The 19,930-nt window shown below is 45.5% G+C and overlaps 2 protein-coding genes across 7 annotated transcripts; one reads left to right on the forward strand and one right to left on the reverse strand.

Moving 5' to 3' along the window:
- The first annotated feature begins 3,678 nt into the window (after nt 1-3,678).
- cax2 (cation/H+ exchanger protein 2) lies at nt 3,679-13,171 on the forward strand. Of its 5 annotated transcripts, none has more exons than XM_047033261.1 (20): nt 3,679-4,029; nt 4,464-4,622; nt 4,732-4,838; nt 4,955-5,063; nt 5,221-5,337; nt 5,514-5,575; nt 7,054-7,203; nt 7,718-7,909; nt 7,980-8,079; nt 8,155-8,296; nt 8,402-8,585; nt 8,745-8,844; nt 9,017-9,135; nt 9,325-9,362; nt 9,455-9,567; nt 9,702-9,850; nt 11,606-11,700; nt 12,032-12,110; nt 12,312-12,420; nt 12,706-13,171. In XM_047033261.1, the coding sequence occupies exons 1-20, from the start codon at nt 3,951-3,953 to the stop codon at nt 12,777-12,779; spliced, it is 2,277 nt and encodes a 758-aa protein (XP_046889217.1). In that variant the 5' UTR covers nt 3,679-3,950; the 3' UTR covers nt 12,780-13,171. The 5 variants fall into 5 exon arrangements, with proteins under 5 accessions (XP_046889217.1, XP_046889218.1, XP_046889219.1 ...); XM_047033262.1 differs by having other exon boundaries at nt 9,455-9,555; XM_047033263.1 differs by having other exon boundaries at nt 8,507-8,585.
- Nucleotides 13,169-19,577, reverse strand: LOC124476272 (kelch domain-containing protein 10-like). Of its 2 annotated transcripts, XM_047033267.1 has the most exons (10): nt 19,086-19,577; nt 18,360-18,452; nt 16,698-16,919; nt 16,457-16,611; nt 16,006-16,154; nt 15,832-15,916; nt 15,489-15,555; nt 15,359-15,406; nt 15,126-15,265; nt 13,169-14,991 (listed from the first exon to the last, which is right to left on the reverse strand). In XM_047033267.1, the coding sequence occupies exons 1-10, from the start codon at nt 19,177-19,179 to the stop codon at nt 14,782-14,784; spliced, it is 1,263 nt and encodes a 420-aa protein (XP_046889223.1). In that variant the 5' UTR covers nt 19,180-19,577; the 3' UTR covers nt 13,169-14,781. The 2 variants fall into 2 exon arrangements, with proteins under 2 accessions (XP_046889223.1, XP_046889224.1); XM_047033268.1 differs by lacking the exon at nt 18,360-18,452.
- Between the last annotated feature and the right edge of the window lie 353 nt (nt 19,578-19,930).

Raw genomic sequence — 19,930 nt, forward strand, 5'->3', positions numbered from 1 at the left:
TCGATGTTGTGTGGCTACACTACTGTACTGTACGGTAGTGCTAGCTATAATCTAACTCGTCTAACGCGATGTCTTAAGCAAAACTTTAGTTAGCTAGCGTAGCTAGCCTAGCTACATAAAAATAATGATAATTTGCTGGTTAGCACTAGTACATAGAGCTAGCTAGCTTACAAGTTGGGAGCGTTAGGCTACCTGATTGTCGGGGATTTGACGATGGATTGAGGTGAACTATTACTGGTAGTACACGCCCACACTGATTCGCGCTAAACGTGTGACAGTGCGTGTCCACGACAGCGACGCGATGCGAACGACGCTTTCCATTCATTTTCCATGGATCCAGGGGAAGAGCGATTTTCGCGAGCGATGGCTTGTTTTTGTGTTTCTTGTAACGTAGCAACCGTTGATCATGGTCAACATACTAGCTTTCTAGCTTTCACAGTTTCAAGATGGACAAACTGATCGTATGTGTGGCTACATACCCAACCCTGTTTGATACGTCTCTGTCAGGGTCGGACTGGCCATCGGGAGACTCGGGAGATTTCCCGAACGGCCGGTCAAACAAACGGCCGCTACGGCCACGGCACTATTCAAGAAAAAAATCTTAGTAGTTTACGCTAACTTTGAGGACGGCCTACCATTCAACTGTTTAACTGGAGCGATCCAAAATCCAAAGGGTGGGGCTGGGCATTTCCCCCGTGTAAACTTGAACGGTGCACTTGTCCGTCCATTTTACAGATCACGATTGGTCAAAAATCAATCGTTTTCCGGGTACAGCCAATTCGTTGGAGCTATTTTAGCTAACGTCGTTGTCTCTTTAGCAAAGAAATGGAAAGGAAAAGAAAATGAGAAAAACAACGGGTACAGCAAGCAAATTCTGCAGAATGTACAAGGATAGAACACATGTTTACGCCATCAAAAGACGGAGAGAGTTTGCAGCCCGAAGATGCAGCTGTGCCAGACTCGCGCCAGTTGCAAGTAGCCTAACTGTAAGCTGCTGTAATTTCGACAGTTAGAAAATTCAAATCATTCCAAACCATATCGTTTTAATTTTTCTTATAACATTATACATTTGGTATTACTGTTAGCCAATATATAGGCTATACATTTTTTATTAAGTAATAGATATGGCCAAGAGAGAAAAAGGCACTCATCTAAATATGCACAACATGTTTTTTGGCTTCAAATAATACATGTGCTATGTGGCTCAAATGCAATTGTCTCGATTTTTTGTTCTGTGTATTAAAGCAGGCACAGTTGACATAGGGAAAGAGATGGAGGCTGCTGTGGTGACAGGGTCCAGTGGAGAGACTATGACAGGTGCAGCACTAAAACTGTACACAAGACTCAGTCTATTAACAGGGTTGTTATATGGAAATTAGTCTTGTTGAATTGATTGTCATCATTGAATATAGGTAACTTATTATTGTTCTTTTGCAACATCAAATAACAGATGCAGAAATAGAGACAAGTATAGAAAAAAAAAGTGAGGGAGTAAGGGGTGGGGGGGGGGGGGAGGGGGGGAGGGAGGGGGCGGGCCGGTCTGTGTTTCAAAGTCCCGGGCTGTTTTTCAGTCCCAGTCTGACCCTGGTCTCTGTATTCGTACAGAGATGTTAGGTCTAACAAAAACTGGGCATGGCGCAGGGTCATCGATGTTGTTGGTGCTCCTGGTGGGGTTTATCAATTTTTTAATTCAGTCTCTCAGGGCTCTCAAGTTTTGAATACAGGCAAGAGTGACACCCAGGGGCGAATCTAGGTTCCCACTTTTGGGGGGGCTAACGGTGCGTTCACACTGCAGCGGGGCGGGCAGAGCGGGGCGTCGGCTTCCAATTCATTTTCAATGAAACCAGGCGTTGACGCCCGCGTAGGTTATTGTGGGAAGGCGAGCGGGGCGTAGACGCCCTTGTAGGGCATTGTGGGAAGGCGAGCGGGGCGGCGAAAGTTGGATTTTCTCAACTTTATGTAAATGAGGAGCGTGAAAACGCCAGCGATGGCCAATCAGGTTGGTTTCTTGTTTCTTGTAACGTAGCAACTGTTGGTCATGGTAAACATTTCTAGGTTTGACAATTTCAAGATGGAAGAGCAACTCATCGTATGTGTGTCTTCATACCCAGTATTGTATGATACGTCTATGTTCAATTACAGAGACGTAAACTAAAAAAATTATGCCTGGCGCAGGGTTGCTGAGGTTGTCGGCGTCCCTGGTGTGTTGTATTTTGTACTTTAATTTAGTTTCTTTACATTACGTAACTTTCTTCTGTGATAGCTGCATAGTCTAGCTAGCTCACCCGGCACACGGATTGACATTCAACGCTGAAATGCTGGCTGGCAGCCACTCGTTATCCATACAGTGAATGTGTAGTGGCAAGTCATAATCTAGTGATTGATTTGCAGAGATTTCGAGTAATATAATAAAAGGTTACACATGTCAACGTTTATGTCTGATGCATCTTTTTTTCCAGCCGGAACAAGACCCGTTCCATAGAGTGCGGATGGCATTTAATCTTTCACTCGGCCTAAAAAAAGTGTGGAAAAAGATAACCGATTGTGTGCTGTAGATAACATCATGTCGGATATAGAATGCGTATCGGATTTTTGCTTAATGTGTGTAAAAGTTGTAATTTGTCTGCACATTTGCCATGACATTATACGAACTACAACAGTGATTTAAGAGAACTACAGCTCTGAATTAATCTGTCTGAAACGCCCCCGAGCGTGGTGCACTGTGGGAAGGCCGGCGGTGAAGAGCGGTAAAAAACGCTGCAGTGTGAACGCACCGTAAGCCCCTAGACCTTTTTTCCTGTGACCCAGCAAAACTAGGGGGGTCTGGGGGCATGTTCCCCCAGAATACATTTTTTAAAATATCCTTTTAAATAGTGTCCTCTAGTGGGTTTTAGAAAGAGAAATTAACACATTCGATATATTTAAAATAGGATAAATAAAAGATTATTATTTTTTATTATTTTTTATTTGGGGGGGGGGGGGCGGCTAAGGATACGCCCATGGTGTCAGGGGGTCAAAGGGGGGGTGTTTCATTAATTATATTATTATTAGTGTTTTTGTTGTTGTTATTAATAATTGCTCTGACTTGCATAAGAAAATATTTGACACATGGCACTGACTATTCAACCAAATACAAAGTATCTATTCAATTTCTCTGTGTGTGTGTGTGTGTGTGTGTTGGGGGGGGGGGGTGTAAGAGAGAGAGAAAGAGTCTGTGTTTGAGCGTGTAACATTTACTCATTTTGTAGACATATGCTTACCATATATGCTGTCCAGATGTTTAATCTCTTACCGGTCTGTTAAACTACAGCCATCCCATAAGGTAAACACACACCGTAGGAACTGGATCCATGGTTATCAGTTACAGTTTGTTGTTTGTGTCAAACAAGTTGTGAATCAGTTGTAACATTAAAACAGGAGATCATGACTTACTCGGTGCTCAAAGTGATGCTTGAGCTCCAGTGGGTTGCTCTGTGGATGAACGAAACTTTCTGAAAACGTTAGGTGCGTTCGACATGTACTACGGCTGCATGAGACGACCGGCGAGAGTAGCCGCTTGCAGTCGGGGAGGAGTTGAAACGGCCCTGTGAAGTCGGACATTCCAGCTTCTTGTGGTTTGCTGCGTTGACGTCAGTCATGGCTGATCAATCGCTGTTTGCTTACTTTACTTTAATAATAATTAAACGTAGTCTTTCCGTTAGTGAAGAGGCGGACTAAAACCTTTTCTTCAACACATTTTATTTCACAATTTTTTTCACAATTTCTAACGAACTACAATAATGACTTTAGAGGAACTACAACTCTGCATTCATCTGTCTGAGCGTGGTGCACTGTGGGAAGGCAAGCGATGGCAAGCGATTTGCGTGGCTGTAGTGGACACGCACCTGATGGCAGTAGACGACGGGATTTACTTGCATAGTTCCCTGTAAATAACAGACGCTGATACAGAAATGTCTACCTCGTCTTCCAACACACGTTTTTCGACAGACAAAGAAAGTAGAAGACGGAGAGTAGTAGCCGACAACCCGGGTGAGTCACATGATGTAGCCTATTGGTGAAATAAAAACACCACTGATACTAATACTTGCTTTGTAAACAGAAAACACGTTGTTGGTGTCTCTCAGGGGAATCAGTGGTATATGTCATCAACCGTAACCTCTTAACAGGTTTAAAAAAACATACAGTGTATAAACTATCAGTGTTGCAGGAGTCCAGACCCCACATCCCTAAATTCTGGTCGGCATCCTGAAGCATAATATGATTATGTGTCTCTAAGTTCATGTAGCGTTAGGTCAGCCACCCACCCCTGCCATCTGTCTCTGTGTGTCATAGGCATGCCATACACTCCTCTTTCCTATATATAACATAACATGTCCACAGTGACTGGTCTATAGTAACAGTCCCTCATACATTGTAACAATAGTTAAAACATGTTTTACATACCAGTCTCTCACATCTGTCAGCACACCTCTGGGTCTGTGACCCCCAGGGCCCACCACAAGAGCCTGCCTGTGAGCGCCTGCCCAGACACACCCCAGACCTAGTGGAGACACACAACCCCACATCCAGCACCCTGCACCCTGGACTCTGCCCCTCCAAATGCCTGGGGTCTACACACCTACGTGAGTACAGAGGCCTCCTCTAACCTTCAGCTCCTTGGGTCATTCCCTGAGCTGTGCACCTTTAAATGCCTGATGTCGTTGCTGTTTGTGGATGTGTGTCGCCTCTTAGGACCTGGCCAGCTCTCCTCTCAGGACATGTGTGAGGAGGTCAGCAGCCGAACCACCCTCAGAGCAGAGAATGAAGTGGAAGCTAATAAGTTAGCCAACAACTACAGGGTAGGAGAGACAGTCCTGAGCAGCAAACAGACTTGCATTCTTCCAAACCCCAAATATATAATTGTCCCCTTTTTTTACAATCCATGCTTTGCGTGTGCATCTAATTGTGTTCTCAGTTTGGCTTCAGAAAGTGGAAGAGTCATGTGACAGAACGACCATTTGAAGTCAGGTCTGATGTCGTAAAGGAACTGTACTCCGAGCTCACCGTCATTAAACCACACACAGGTGAGGATGTCAGAGTCGTACAGTCCAAATCAAGACAACGTGAGATGAATCATGCTTTAAAGTAGATGGTACGTCTTTGTAGCTTAGTTGGTCCTAATCATGTAACTCCTATCTGTCTCCCTCTATACTTTCTTTCTTTCTGTCCTTCTCCATTCAGGGTTCTTGATTACCTGTGGAAATGTGGTGTATGTGTTTCTGTTTGGCTGGTGGCTGTCTCTGACCTACCTCGTGGCCAGCACCCTCATGTTCCTCAGCATCATCGGAGCGCCCTATGGTATGACTGTGGAACCCAGTGGAAGTAGATAAACTCACTTCCTAGAGGACCTAAGATGGCACACTAGGGAAGACCCACTTTCACGTTTGGTACAGACCTCTATGTGTTACCATAGCGGCCATGTTGGATGGAAGATGATTCCAGTGACTCAGCAGCACACCTTCTTCTCATTACAGGTCAGCTCTGCTGGAATTTGTCATGCTACTTCCTGTGGCCTTTTGGGAAATTCATTCAGGAGGTACTCTACCCCCCCACTTCCCACCCTTCATTCAGGAGGTACTCTACCCCCCCACTTCCCACCCTTCATTCAGGAGGTACTCTACCCCCCCACTCCCCACCCTTCATTCAGGAGGTACTCTACCCCCCCACTCCCCACCCTTCATTCAGGAGGTACTCTACCCCCCCCACTTCCCACCCTTCATTCAGGAGGTACTCTACCCCCCCCCCCCCACTTCCCACCCTTCATTCAGGAGGTACTCTACCCCCCCACTTCCCACCCTTCATTCAGGAGGTACTCTACCCCCCCCCCCCCACTTCCCACCCTTCATTCAGGAGGTACTCTACCCCCCCACTTCCCACCCTTCATTCAGGAGGTACTCTACCCCCCCCCCACTTCCCACCCTTCATTCAGGAGGTACTCTACCCCCCCCCCCCCCACTTCCCACCCTTCATTCAGGAGGTACTCTACCCCCCCCCCCCCCCACTTCCCACCCTTCATTCAGGAGGTACTCTACCCCCCCCACTTCCCACCCTTCATTCAGGAGGTACTCTACCCCCCCACTCCCCACCCTTCATTCAGGAGGTACTCTACCCCCCCCACTTCCCACCCTTCATTCAGGAGGTACTCTACCCCCCCCCCCCCCACTTCCCACCCTTCATTCAGGAGGTACTCTACCCCCCCACTTCCCACCCTTCATTCAGGAGGTACTCTACCCCCCCCCCACTTCCCACCCTTCATTCAGGAGGTACTCTACCCCCCCCCCCCCACTTCCCACCCTTCATTCAGGAGGTACTCTACCCCCCCCCCCCCCCCCCACTTCCCACCCTTCATTCAGGAGGTACTCTACCCCCCCCCCCCCCACTTCCCACCCTTCATTCAGGAGGTACTCTACCCCCTCCCCACTTCCCACCCTTCATTCAGGAGGTACTCTACCCCCCCCCCCACTTCCCACCCTTCATTCAGGAGGTACAGATCTGATGTCTCTGATCTCCTTCCCCACCCCCCAACACCACAACCATCTGTGTGTTTCTTTCTACCTGTCCTTCCTCCCTCTCACTGTCTGTTTCCCTTTATCTGTCCCTCTCCGTTTTCTATTTGCCTGTCTATTCCTCCAAATCTCCTGTCTATTGTTACAATTAGGGTTAGGGCATCTATACTGACCCTGGCCTCTCCTATCTTCTATTACCATTGATCTTTTTTCAAAGTCAAACATAGCTAGCTATTTGTTCAAGGCCTCTACTCTCATTTCCTCATGAACTGACAGTTTTGTGACCGAAAGCAGAAGTCTGTATTTCCTTTTATCGCAACAAGTCTTTTCAACAAACAGCCAAAGAGTGTCTTAATGCCCACCCCAACCAACAATTTGTCTTTATGTTATATAGATCAAGAAAAAGGTTAAAAAGTTATACGGTATTGATATGCACTGGGTTGTGTTCCGTTCCGGGTTGGGATTGAACTAGGTGCCAAACTCCACCTCTCTTCCTCTCCTGCTCCAGGTTGGAGGTGGGGTGGGGAGGGACCCAGGCTGTGAGGATGTCCCAGTGGAGGTGGATGAAAACAAGGACAGCTCCCCCATTCTTCTGCCCTCACCCACAGAGGGGCCCTGTGCAGACCCGCCCCCTACAGACCTGCCCAGGCCCTATTGGGTAAGAGCTGCCACTCAGTTGGATACTAGGGGTATGCCATTCTGATGCAACACATCGTGGGTTGCTTGTTGAAAAGGTACTTGTTGACATGACTTTGCATCATGTTTTTCCTATAAATATCTGTTAAAATATATAAATAGAGAAAATCAAGTACTGATAAAACATAAGGTACTGTACATATACAACAGTTAGTTCTGACCAAGTCATTTGATTGGACAAGAGACCAAGAAGATATTTGACAAAAACAGCACTGGGACTTTTAATTTATGTGTGTGCCTCCGCTTACATTAATGACCATTATCTATCAATACAAAGTTTGTGTTTTTTGGAAACAGTCCAGTGGAGTTGCAGAACAATTTTGTGTTGTCAGAGCCAAATAAATGATTAAATAATCAAAAAATTATAGTCGCTTTGTTTACTAATTATTTGCGCTTGTAGAACTGTTATATTAAGGAAAAATATGAGTTAATTATACGACACACCTGTAAATTCATGTCATGTGTGTAACATGTAGCTACGTGCAAGCACCTATGCGTGGCTGCTGCTGGCATACCCTATTCTGGCCCTGGCCCACAGTCTGGCCTGCCTCCTGGCCTGGACCCTGGTCTTCACCATCCCTGTGGCCAAGATGAATGCCCGCACCCTGCGTGTCATCCTCCTCATGCCCCCAGAGGCCGTCGCTGTCTCCAGCTGCTTCCCGAGGAAGGTGAGCAGACTAAAGTGAAAGGTCAACATTGAAGGTGAGGCGTGCATTCTAACCAGTCCTCTGTGTTCAGCATCCGACCAGTGAGAGCCGGGCGCTCCTGTGCTGTTACCATGCTGTCAACTGGTACTACTACAAGTACACCGTGGATGGAATTAATGTGTTTGCTGCCAGTATCCTTTAATCCCCAAAGTGTGTGTGTAACCGTGGCCATTTTGATGAATTCAAATCCTTAAACTGCCATCCAGACCTCCTTCCTCTGGTGATTGTTGCCCTGGTGATTGGCTATGTTGACAAGGACAACCAGTTCGCCAGCTCCGAGGCCAAGTTTGCTATGACCATCTGCTCCATCATCCCACTGTCTTACTACATTGGGATGGGCATTGCCAGGTGAGCTCACACAAAGACACTCAGTGCTATTAATACATTTAAAAAGCATCCAATCACAACAATCCCGTTGGCCAGGCAAATAGTGCAGTGATGCCGTGTTTGCAGTATCTCAGCCCAGAGTAACTTTGCTGTGGGCGCATTGGTGAACGCCACCTTTGGGTCCATCACGGAGATGACCTTCTATATCACTGCCCTGCTCCGCGGCCACAGGGAGGGGAACACCTGCCTGCAGGAGATGGTGAAGGCTGCCCTGACTGGAACCTTGCTGGGCTGCATCCTCTTCCTTCCTGTGAGTTGGACGCACACACAAGCCTGGGGCAATTACAGAGTTCAATGATGAAATGTTCTCAGTTGTTCCAAGTGAAACTATGTGTCTCGTGGTTGCATTCGCATTTGATTTGTTCACGGTTGTCTGGTAGAGGACTAATCTGGTGGCTGTCTCTACCAGGGCATCTGCATGATCATAGGAGGACTGAAGCACCCAGAGCAGAGGTTCAACAGCCGCTCTGCTGGCGTGAGCTCTGCCCTGCTCTTCATCTCTGTGGGAGGTGAGGTGACTTTGGACCAGTGGCCCCAATACTAGCCCTGACACTACCACAAATCTAGATCAACACAACCCCAACACCACACCAACACTGCTGCAAAACCACCACAAAACTCTGGCTCATCCTTCCTGCCCCTCTTCTTTATCCTGTTGTGACCTCCTGCCCCCCCCCCCAGGCGTGTTTGCCCCCACATTGTTCTCCAAGGCATATGGACACCTGCTGTGTGAGGGCTGCACCAACGCCACGGGAAACACCAGCGGACCCTTTGTCTGCCGTAACTGCCACTACGACCTGGTGGGCAACGCTAACCTGCATGGAGCACTAATTCACACACGCCAAACCTCCATCCCAATCTCATAACACACATAACACCCCCACCAGCCCTCACCATACACACATCACAGAGCAGCAAAGTATTGTGCAACATACATATACTGCATGCCTTTCTTTCTTATGTTTCCATTTTATTTGTGTTTTATTCAGAGTGAGAACAACGACACACTGTTCCACAACCACATTGAGTAAGTCTGACAGCTGAGAACAGAGGTTTGTACACAGTCAATCTTGATAGTGTGATCAATCTGTGTGTGTGTGTTTTGTGTTCTCATTGCAGGCCACTGGTATACTCCGTCTCTGTCCTTCTGCCTGCTGCCTACATTATTGGCCTCATCTTCACTCTAAAGACACATTCCTACATTTATGATATTCATGTTGGTGAGGGACAGGGTGAGAGGGGCACACACACACCACATGCACAAAGACAACCCTCATCATGAATACTAATGTGCAACCATATGTCTACCACAAAAATCAAGTGTGTTTTGAGTGTTTGAGTTGTTCCATCATGTTGTCTGTTGTAGCTGTGTCCAGCCACCAGGGGGCGGTGGTGCACTGGTCCCGCTGGCGGTCCTTCCTCATCCTTATTGTGGCCACCCTCCTGATGTCTGCCTGTGCTGACCTTCTAACAGAGCACATCCAGCCCATACTGAGCCAACCTAATATCTCCCAGGTAAACACACACACAAATATGAGTTTCAAGCATATACAGTGCCCTCCAAAAGTATTGGAACAGTGAGGCGAATTCCTTTATTTTTGCTGTAGACTGAAAACATTTGGGCTTGACATCAAATAATGAACGTGAGACCAGAGATCAACGTTTCAGCTTTTATTTCCAGGTATTTACATCAGGATCTGATGCACAACTAAGAAAATATCACATTTTGTTTGAATCCACCCATTTGTCATGTGAGCAAAAGTATTGGAACAGATATACTTAAAACATATTTAAGTGAATAAGACTTAATATTTAGTTGCAAATCCTTTGCTTTCAATAACTGCAGCAAGTCTGTGACCCATTGACGTCACCAAACTTTTGCATTCTTCCTTTTTGATGCTTTCCCAGGCTTTCACTGCAGCCTCTTTCAGTTGTTGTTTGTTTTGTGGGGTTCCTCCCTTCAGTCTCCTCTTAAGCAGGTAAAATGCATGCTCTATAGGGTTTAAGTCTGGAGATTGACTTGGCCAGTCTAATACCTTCCATTTCTTGCCCCTGATGAACTCCTTTGTTGTTTTGGCAGTGTGTTTTGGGTCGTTATCTTGCTGCATGATGAAGGCTCTGCCAATCAGTTTGGTTGCATCTTTCCTTAAATTGGCAGACAAAATGTTTCTGTAGACTTCCGAGTTCATTTTGCTGCTGCCATAATGTGTTACATCCTCAATGAAGATTAATGAGCCCGTCCTAGAAGAAGCCATGCAAGCCCAAGCCATGACATTACCTCCACCGTGTTTCACAGATGAGCTTGTGTGTTTGGGATCATGAGCAGTTCCTTTCTTTCTCCAAACTTTAGCCTTTCCATCACTTTGGTAAAAGTTAATCTTTGTCTCATCAGTCCATAAAACTTTGTCCCAGAATTTTTGAGGTTCATCTCTGTACTTTTTGGCAAATTCCAGCCTGGCCTTCCTATTCTTCTTGCTAATGAGTGGTTTGCATCTTCTGGTGTAGCCCTTGTACTTTTGTTCATGAAGTCTTCTGCGAACAGTAGATAGTGATACCTTCACTCCTGCCATCTGGAGGTTGTTGCTGATCTCACTAACAGTTGTTTTAGGGTCTTTCTTTACAGCTCTCACAATGTTTCTGTCATCAACTGCTGATGTTTTCCTTGGTCTACCTGTTCGACGTCTGTTACTTAGTACACCAGTAGTTTTCTTTTTCTTCAGGACATTCCAAATGGTTGTACTGGCTATGGCCAATGTTTCTGCAATGGCTCTGATTGATTTTCCATCTTCTCTAAGACTCACAATTGCTTGTTTTTCACCCAAAGACAGCGCTCCGGTTTTCATGTTGTTTTCACCTCTGAATACAGTCTGCATAGACAAAACCTATCTTACCCAATCTGAACCTGAGTGTAGACATTCAGTGGTATTTATTGATTGAATAATGTATGTAATAGGACACACCTGGGCAACAAAACACACCTGTCAGTCATATGTTCCAATACTTTTGCTCACGTGACAAATGGGTGGGTTCGAACAAAAAGGTGATATTTTCTAATTTGTGCATCAGATCCTGATGTAAATACCTGGAAATAAAATATGAAACGTTGATCTCTGGTTTCACATTCATCGTTTGATGTCAAGCCCAAATGTTTTCAGTCTACAGCAAAAATAAAGGAATTGGCCTCACTGTTCCAATACTTTTGGAGGGCACTGTATACATGCGTCAACACACACCTGCGGTGCTGTTATGATGTCATGTCCATGTGCACAGTATTTCATAGGTGTGACCATCCTGGCCATGGTACCTGAGATCCCAGAGATTGTTAATGGAATACAGTTTTCCTTGCAAAACAACATCAGTCTGAGGTAAATTCCATAGGTTCCCAGTAGATCATGCTTCAGATTTTCCTGTAAATCCTCTTGTAGATCCGCCCATAGATTCTATATCAGATCTTCCTGGAGGTCTTTTTGTAGATCCTGTAAATCCCCCTATATCTCCTGTATATTCTACTATCTTGTAGATCCTTCTGTAGATACCATTAATGATTTTGAATATCCTCCTTATGCTTTATATATAGTTATAAGAATAAAATATAGTCATAATCTATCATGAATAATCTCAACCTGTGTCAGGTATAGTTAGAATAACTAGTAACAGGGTTAGGGTTAGTAACTGAGTCCTTGTGTGTCCTTCCAGTGTGGAAGTGGGGAGCTGCATCGCTGTCCAGGTGTGCATGTTGCAGATCCCTTTGCTAGTCCTCTTCAACGTCTTTTATGTAAGGGTCTTCCTCTTTCTCCTACCACATCTTTGTCATCCACTCAAAATGGACCAGTTATACAAGCCCTCCTACCCCCCAGGTTAGAACTGGGCCAAAAATGGAGATCTTAATAAAATTGGATAATTTATGTATTTAAATAGTTTAAAGCAAGATAAAAGCAGCACATGAATGGACAGTATTTCCTCTCTATGGTGACAGGATGTGGGCTTCGTGCTCATCTTCAGTGACCTCCACCTGGGGGCCAGCATCTTCGCTGTGATCATGGTCAACTACATCTTCATGGATGGGAAGTCTGACTACCTTCAAGGTAAATAACAAGTAGGACCTGATATAGTAGAGCTAGACCTAAACCCTAACCCGAGATATTTGCCTTCTGGTGGAGGGGAAACCCCCTGCCTGCTGGGTTAACCCTAACCCTCCTGAATGACTGAGTCCTAATGAACAGCTGAACGCAGCCAGCTGTCAGCATGCTGCTCAGTACTCACCTCTGAAATACAGCAAAGACGGCAGGACGTTGTGTGCATGTGTGTATCTATTCCTGTGAGGGGTGATGGTTGTGTATGTCTGTGTTAATGGTGGTGTTTCCTTCCAGGCACAGCTCTGGTGGTTGTCTACCTAATCCTCCTGGCTCTTTACTTCTTTGCTCCATCCCCTGCCGGATGCTGACGACCGTCAGAAAGGCGGCAATTACATTTTCACATTTACGATAAAGTTAATAAGTAGTTGCTAAACAGGATCTGATTTTATTTCTGACAGGGGATTGTCTTGATCATAGCCTTGATTACCTGTACAGATTAGTGTTAAGAACCTGTGTCCTCCTTATGTCACAGTAATGTACTAGCATCTAATAAGGGGGTGAAAGGTAAACCCTAATCTAGGTAAACCCTAATCTCATGCTCCTGACCCTTTCACTTGAGAAATTAGGATTTTTTAAAGCTAAACCAAAAATATTTTTCTTTTAGAAGATGTTTTAGAAGATGATTTTGTATAAGGTAAGAGTTTAAGCTGAACCTTTGAGGTTTAGCTCGTAAACAATAAACACATAATTGAATAAATAACTTCAAACTGTTTATTGATTTGAACATTGAATGGCGAATTAACAACAAAAAAGTACATGTTCAAGTTCCACGGTGGGAGTCTTTTGAATAGTGACATCATGCAGACATGCTAACAGGGGTATCCAGAGCTTCCATACATAGCCCAGCAGAGTTAACAGGCCTGCGTTACTGAGTCAGGCTTCAACAAATCACCTGCTACATTTTGACATCACCATCTGTGTAACCTGGATCAACTAACCCCCTTGACATGTAACCCCCCCAGTAGCATTATGACATCACTAGGTGGGTAACCCCCGTAACAGCCCCCAGTCAAATTTGACCAGCTGCAATGTTGCCTTCAACCTACAGTTGGAAGGCCACTGGTCAATATGTCTGTACCAGAGAACAGCTTGATGGTTGTAATAGTAGGATGGGGACATTCCATAGAGAATAAGGTCAAATCAACAGGTCACAAGTCAATATATGTAATTGAAATAAATAGTATTCTGTCACTGGGTCCAATTTCATGGCAAGGGTGAACAGCAACAACTCACAAGTTCAGATAGCAATACCCCTTTTCATAGAAGATGTACTGACTGGTCGGACCAAATACCAGTGAACTGAATTGGAGAATAAATTACACAGATTAAGGCTTAATGGCTCATATTTGCAAATAAAAAAGGTTACATGCACATGTACACCATCATGATTTGCATGCCCCAGTCATATTCTTTGACTGAAAATAGGTAGTCAAATTAAAGAAAGAAAACGTACATGATTTAAATACATGATGTTCAATTCGGAAGAAGGCACTGGAAGAATTGGCATTATTTTGAGATTGTTACTAACAGACTGGAGACACACCAGGCACTACAGGATTCACAGTGATTCACAAGAGGCTCAGGTTAGAATCAAGTAATTTCCCACGGTCTAACTTAACCTCAGCCCAGCCCAGCCCTAGTCCCTGCCCTAACTGACAGCTATGACCAACATGAGTCCAAAATGACAGCTAAGTCAATCTTCTCTTGGAAGCTGAGATTTTTTTGTATCCGTTTCACCTGTGAGTTTGTCACAGTGGACACAGCAGCCTTCTGGATTGCCTGTAGCCGTTTTTAACAGGCCTGACCAATAGTATGCAAGGAGGAGAACAATAACATACCAGAAGGCATGTCCTAGTCCAGAGAGACTGCAACCCCAGTACTTTAAGACCATCCAAGATATCAAATAAATATCGAACCCCAGTTATCAAACTTTTGCCTGTTTTCGTGTGTGTGTACACTAACATGATTTAAAACAGCACTGAGTAAAGTGTGGAGTGGAAATGCCTTTACAAAAACTAAAAACTATACACAAAAGAGGGGGCAGCACCCTTTTCATAATGTCGGCCAAAAGACACTCAAACATTGAATGAAAAAGTACACAATATTTCTAAAAGCTTTAAGAGTTTGGAGGAAGACCAGCCCATTAGTCCATGTCCACTTCCTCAGTCCACTCTCAGACCTCCCAATAGCACAGGCTTCTATTAGTTCATTGGCAACATGGTCTGTGTAGCTATTGGTGAACCACTGATGGGGTTCGCTGGTCCGTCCCACCCCTGACCTCTGATCCTTGTCTGACCCCAACCGGGGACTTTATTTGAGGCGCTGGATAAGTGAGTGTGTAAGGCCCAGGCTGAGCAGCTGCAGGGAGGAGAGGTGGGCCAGGCGGGGACAGGTCTTCAGCAGCCTCTCCCAGGTCAGTTCCAGCAGACTGGGCACCACCAGCCACACTTTGTACAGAGAGCCAGTCCTTCGGTTGTCCACCTTGTTTACCACCCCTCCATGGACATACATGCAGCCCTCCTGGTGGGTTGAATGACAAGTAGCAGTATGAGAAGTTGTACCATCTCTCTTTTGTCTGAGATGACACGGGCAAGGTATATACATGCGTGCACATTAACTTTATGGTAGATTTGTGTGTGTGTGTGTGCACTGACCGGAGTGACAGCAGCGCAGTGGAAGTATGCTGGCTCAGGCATCACAGCAGGCAGTCTAGTCCACTGGAAGGTGAGCAGGCTGATCTTCCACAGGTCAGCCAGAATCAGCTCCCCATTATAACCTCCACATATAAACACCTCTGGGGGAGGGGAGAGGGGGGAGAGAAGTGTGTACAGCAGGAAAGGTGTTTTACAGGAGGTGAGGTGTGTGTGTGTGTGTGTGTAGATCTTACCATCCTTCACCTGTACACAGCTGTGACAGCGTCGGGCTGCAGGGTAACCTGGCAACATCAACCACCACATGTCAACACAGCCTCTACACCCAACTCTCCATGGCTCAGACATTGAAACATAAGGACACACCTATTGTTTTGTGAGGCTTGGTGACAACCTCCTCCCAGTAGTTGGTCTCCAGGTTGTAGGCATGAATCTACAGAGGAATAGTGGAGCCACAGCTGCGTAAGCTGATTCAGCAGACTACCATAGGAGAAGTCTGCTCAGAAAGCTCCGTTAGATCACATATCACCCATTCAGTGCAGCTCACCCATTTATGTCAAAATTAAGATTTGGATCCATATAGGGTTAGGGTTATATTGGCTTATAGCCCGCTTGGAAACAGGACAATTGGGAGCAAGAGTTCCAATGTAACTGTACTTGTAAAAAAATTTAAAACCTAAAAGGATGAACAGGATGACCAAGGCCCCACCTTGTCTAGTCTATAGGACGTCCAGGAAGTTCCTCCACCCAGGATGTAGATCCTCTGGCTGTCATGAGCCAGCTCATGTCGGTACCTGGAAAGACAGACACAGGGTTACATGCATCTGGGTCTCTCACGCCCTGGGGAAGGCAGGAGGAGCTGGGTGGTGGACGCTGGGCTGACCTCTCCTCAGGCAGGTCTGTGGGGGCGTTGTCGGGATGGATGTGGGTCCATTCCCTGGTGGTCAGGTCCAGCCTGTGCAGGTCAGTGCTGTACACGTATCCTGTGGTCCCTCCGAATACATACAGATAGCCGTTGATGATGACCATAGCCTGTGAACAGGGGAAGATGGTAGGGATAGGAAAATGTTTACATTGATGTGCATACAGTGCTCTCCATAATAATTGAGTCATTTCTTTAAATCTATACTCTTCGATTTTTCATTTGTAATCATACAATTGACAAGTAGTTAAAGCACACTCAGGTTTTAGTAAAGGGAATTTTCATAAATGTTGGTTTCAACATGAGAAATAACATCTTTGTCCCAAACATTACAGAGGGCACTGTGTCAAAGTGTCCTTGGACAGAGCCCAAGTGAGCACTATAGAATCTGGTTTGGGGGGTGGTCCTTTACCTGGCCATAGATTCTGTTGGGCTTCTTGCCCCTGCAGTTGAGCAGGTTCCAGCGCTTGTACTGGACGTTGCACACATGGACGTCGTTGCCATTGTTCTCACCGAACGGGATACCTGTGCCGCCAAACACCAGTAGGTTGTTGCCATGCAGCACAGCTAGAGGTGAAGACACACAATGGCCTTCTGGTCAGACTCTGAGACCTTTGGATACATCAAGTTCTCTCCAGGTTAGCATACCTCACCTGACATGGATGCCAGCTCGGTGGGCGTGTAGCCTTCCGTGCGAACCTGCTGCCAGGTCGCAGTGGCAAAGTGGAAGCGCCACAGCTCCCTGAACAGCGGGTAGTCTTCATTCTCCGACCCCCCGGCCTCGTCGAAGTCTGGGTTGTAGCCACCGAATACGTAGAGGTTGGCGCTGTCGGCTACGCAGCGGTGTCCACTACGGGCTGGCGGGGCCGCATGACCTGGGAAGGGGTGGTGGGGGAACAAGCTGGTTTAGGGGTTGCAGAACACAAATTAGATATCTAGCAGCAGGTTAATTGTAAAGTGTATTGACCAATGACTGTGTGTGTTTGCTCAGGCCTAGAGAAACAACAAGGCGTTTCTTGCTTTTGGAACATTCCTGCTCTTCTGACCTGATCACTGTCAAACTGAAGGATGGATGACCAAGTGCACTGAAGTAAGGCAGATACTTGAAATAGATAATCCATCGATGTAAAACCTAATCTGTTCTTCAGATTAAGACACCAGGACTGTGCCCTAACCTACACGGTTATTTCCCCTGGGAAACGTTGCTTCTTTTTGATAAGTTTACAGATAGAAGACGAGAAGAGACTTTCACAGCTGAGCACCAAACAGCGACCCAGAACCTTCTTTCTGTGGTAGTGTTCAGGTTCCTGCCCTAACCCTAGTCAGGAACCATGACTGCCCTAGTCAGGAACCATGACTGCCCTAGTCAGGAACCATGGGTCTTTTTTACACAGAGATCCTGCAATGTTGCCGTTAAGAAGACCTTTACACCAGCATAATGCCACCCCCTGCGTGCTGTACGATAGCATGCCGACATTCAGGAGTTGGAGATGTGACGTCAGTGTTGTTGCTAGCGTGTGCAGTCCCACCATGCTGGATGTCCCTTTTACACAGATGAGATTTGGTTCTATGGCTACCTCCGCTGCTGGCACCACAATGACCCTCCCAAATCCATGTCTACCTTTAACACATAACCGTGAGGCAGCATAAAAACGCCACATTCCCAGTTTTAACAGTCAGTCTAAAAGGCGCAATTGGATCTTTCCTAAACAGTCACAACATACACTGATCTCGCACACAAAACATCAAAGGAGTTTTGAAACAACCCGACGACGTCGACGACGACGACGACGACGACGAAGATATTTGGCAAATGAACACGAAACACAATACTCACACATCAATACTCAACAGCAACATGAACAATTTCTGAGTGAATAGTTACCACAAATAGAACAAGGGTCAGGCTCCTAGAGTTAACAGCATAGACCAGAGACAGACCCATAGAAAACCCCAAAAGACATGCAGGAAGGGGGAGCATCCCACACCCTGAAAAGAAGGCAGAAGAAAATAAAGAGTAGAAACCACTTTAGAGGATGAGAGAAAAAAGACAGTGTGGATATCCTGTAGTGGAGAAGAAGAAAAGGGGAGCAAAAAAATAAATAAAAATAGTCTCAGAGAGAAAAGGTAAGAAGAAGGAGATTCCCTCAAGTCATGAACAGAAAAAAGTAGAAGAGAGACGTCTAATGCTTGAGATAGGGATGGCTGGGGAAGTCCATGAGGTTGAGAGAAGGAGGGAGCAGGGGTCTGGGTTGAGTGGAGGAGAGTGCAGTGGTCTGGGGGGGGCACGGCCAGGGGGCTCCTCCGATACCCACCTTCTCTCAGAAACCTGTTTGGGATGCGGAGGTTGGGACAGGAATGGGAGAAGATCCTCCGGGCCTGAAGCCATCGCACTCTCTTCTTTGTGCCTGTCAGGCAGCCAATTCATGACGAGTCAGACACCAACACAGACACACCTAACATAACCCATTTTCTCTGCAATAAAACGTAGTACTTGATTCAAAACTACGAAACTAACGTGCAAACGAATCTGTGTGTTGACGGACCTGACATGCACAACAGGTCAGACCCATATCTTTCAACACGACCATAAGCATCACCGCAAACGCAGCGTTCAAGATTCAAATATGATATATATATATATATATAATATGATAACAAAATGTGGCCTTACGTAGCTACCGAGCTGAGTGCAGACAAACAAAACAAACTTAATTAAGATTTCAATTCAGACCTTACAAGCTATCGAACTGTCACTAAAAAGTGAACAGATTTTGAATTTGGCATGATTGCCCAGCTTTCATTAATAGCATACAATAAGAACCCAATACTACAGGCAATGCTACGAAATAAACTGGCTTCTGTAGCAAGTCGCTAGTAGGCCTATAAAGTTTAAATACCTCCCTAAAACCCATCATCCTACTTAGAATGTAAAAATGTCGGCTACAATTGAAAATCGTCCTATTTTACATTTTTTTAAGCACTCCTGTTTCTAACCAAGTGGGTCAGTTAAATTCAGTTGACTCGTTGTATCTACAAACCTGAATCTCTGATACAAGGCCTCCCCGATAGCTTCTCAAATTTAATGAGCTGATTCAAGCCGCAATTATTTTCTGCATCTTCCGCAGGGGACATTTTGTTATTGAAATGGTATTGGGAGTCTACAAAAAGTGTAGTTGAAATGTATTAGTAAACGAAGCCCGCAAGGACCAAAATAACAAAACACCAGCACACATGCAAGAGGAAACCAGCTGAGCTGGGCTGCTAAACCAATCAGAGTATTTGAGGGTGCATTCAAGAGTCACGTGTATCTGAAACGGTTTAGAAATGGAGTTGAGCATAGTAGAACATGACAATAGTTGAAACTAATAATTTTAAAACTAAACTTTTCGTCTGCTCAGTTTGAACAGAAATGTAATCATATTGCTATAAGAAGGCTATGTGCACTCGTGATTCTTGACAGAACACAAAAGATCGCATAACATAACTTGATTCAAGCCATTCCTAATAACGAGACCACATAGCATTAAAACGAAATAAGTAGTTTTAATGTCCCTCGTGGCGCTGCATGATCATAGTCAACCTTTACTCCAGATTCATTTTGAGGCTCAGTGAAACCTGCTGATATAGCCTACTAATCTGGACATTTGGGTGAAGTTGGCAGGATAGACAAATGATGAAAAACAAGCAGATCAATCGTCTGAATTGGACGTCTTGACATGCTCAGTCTTCTGTCTAACGGTTATTTACCTTGGTGCAATACATAATACCGATAGAGGCACTAAATGGAAATCGCTGTTCTCGATTTACTCAAGTAGGCTACTGACATTGGGCTGAAGTGAAATAAAAATGAGCCTACAAAAAACTATCAACAACGTATGAGTGT

The sequence above is a fragment of the Hypomesus transpacificus genome, chromosome 14, assembly GCF_021917145.1.
Source record: "Hypomesus transpacificus isolate Combined female chromosome 14, fHypTra1, whole genome shotgun sequence".
NCBI classification, from domain to species: domain Eukaryota; kingdom Metazoa; phylum Chordata; class Actinopteri; order Osmeriformes; family Osmeridae; genus Hypomesus; species Hypomesus transpacificus.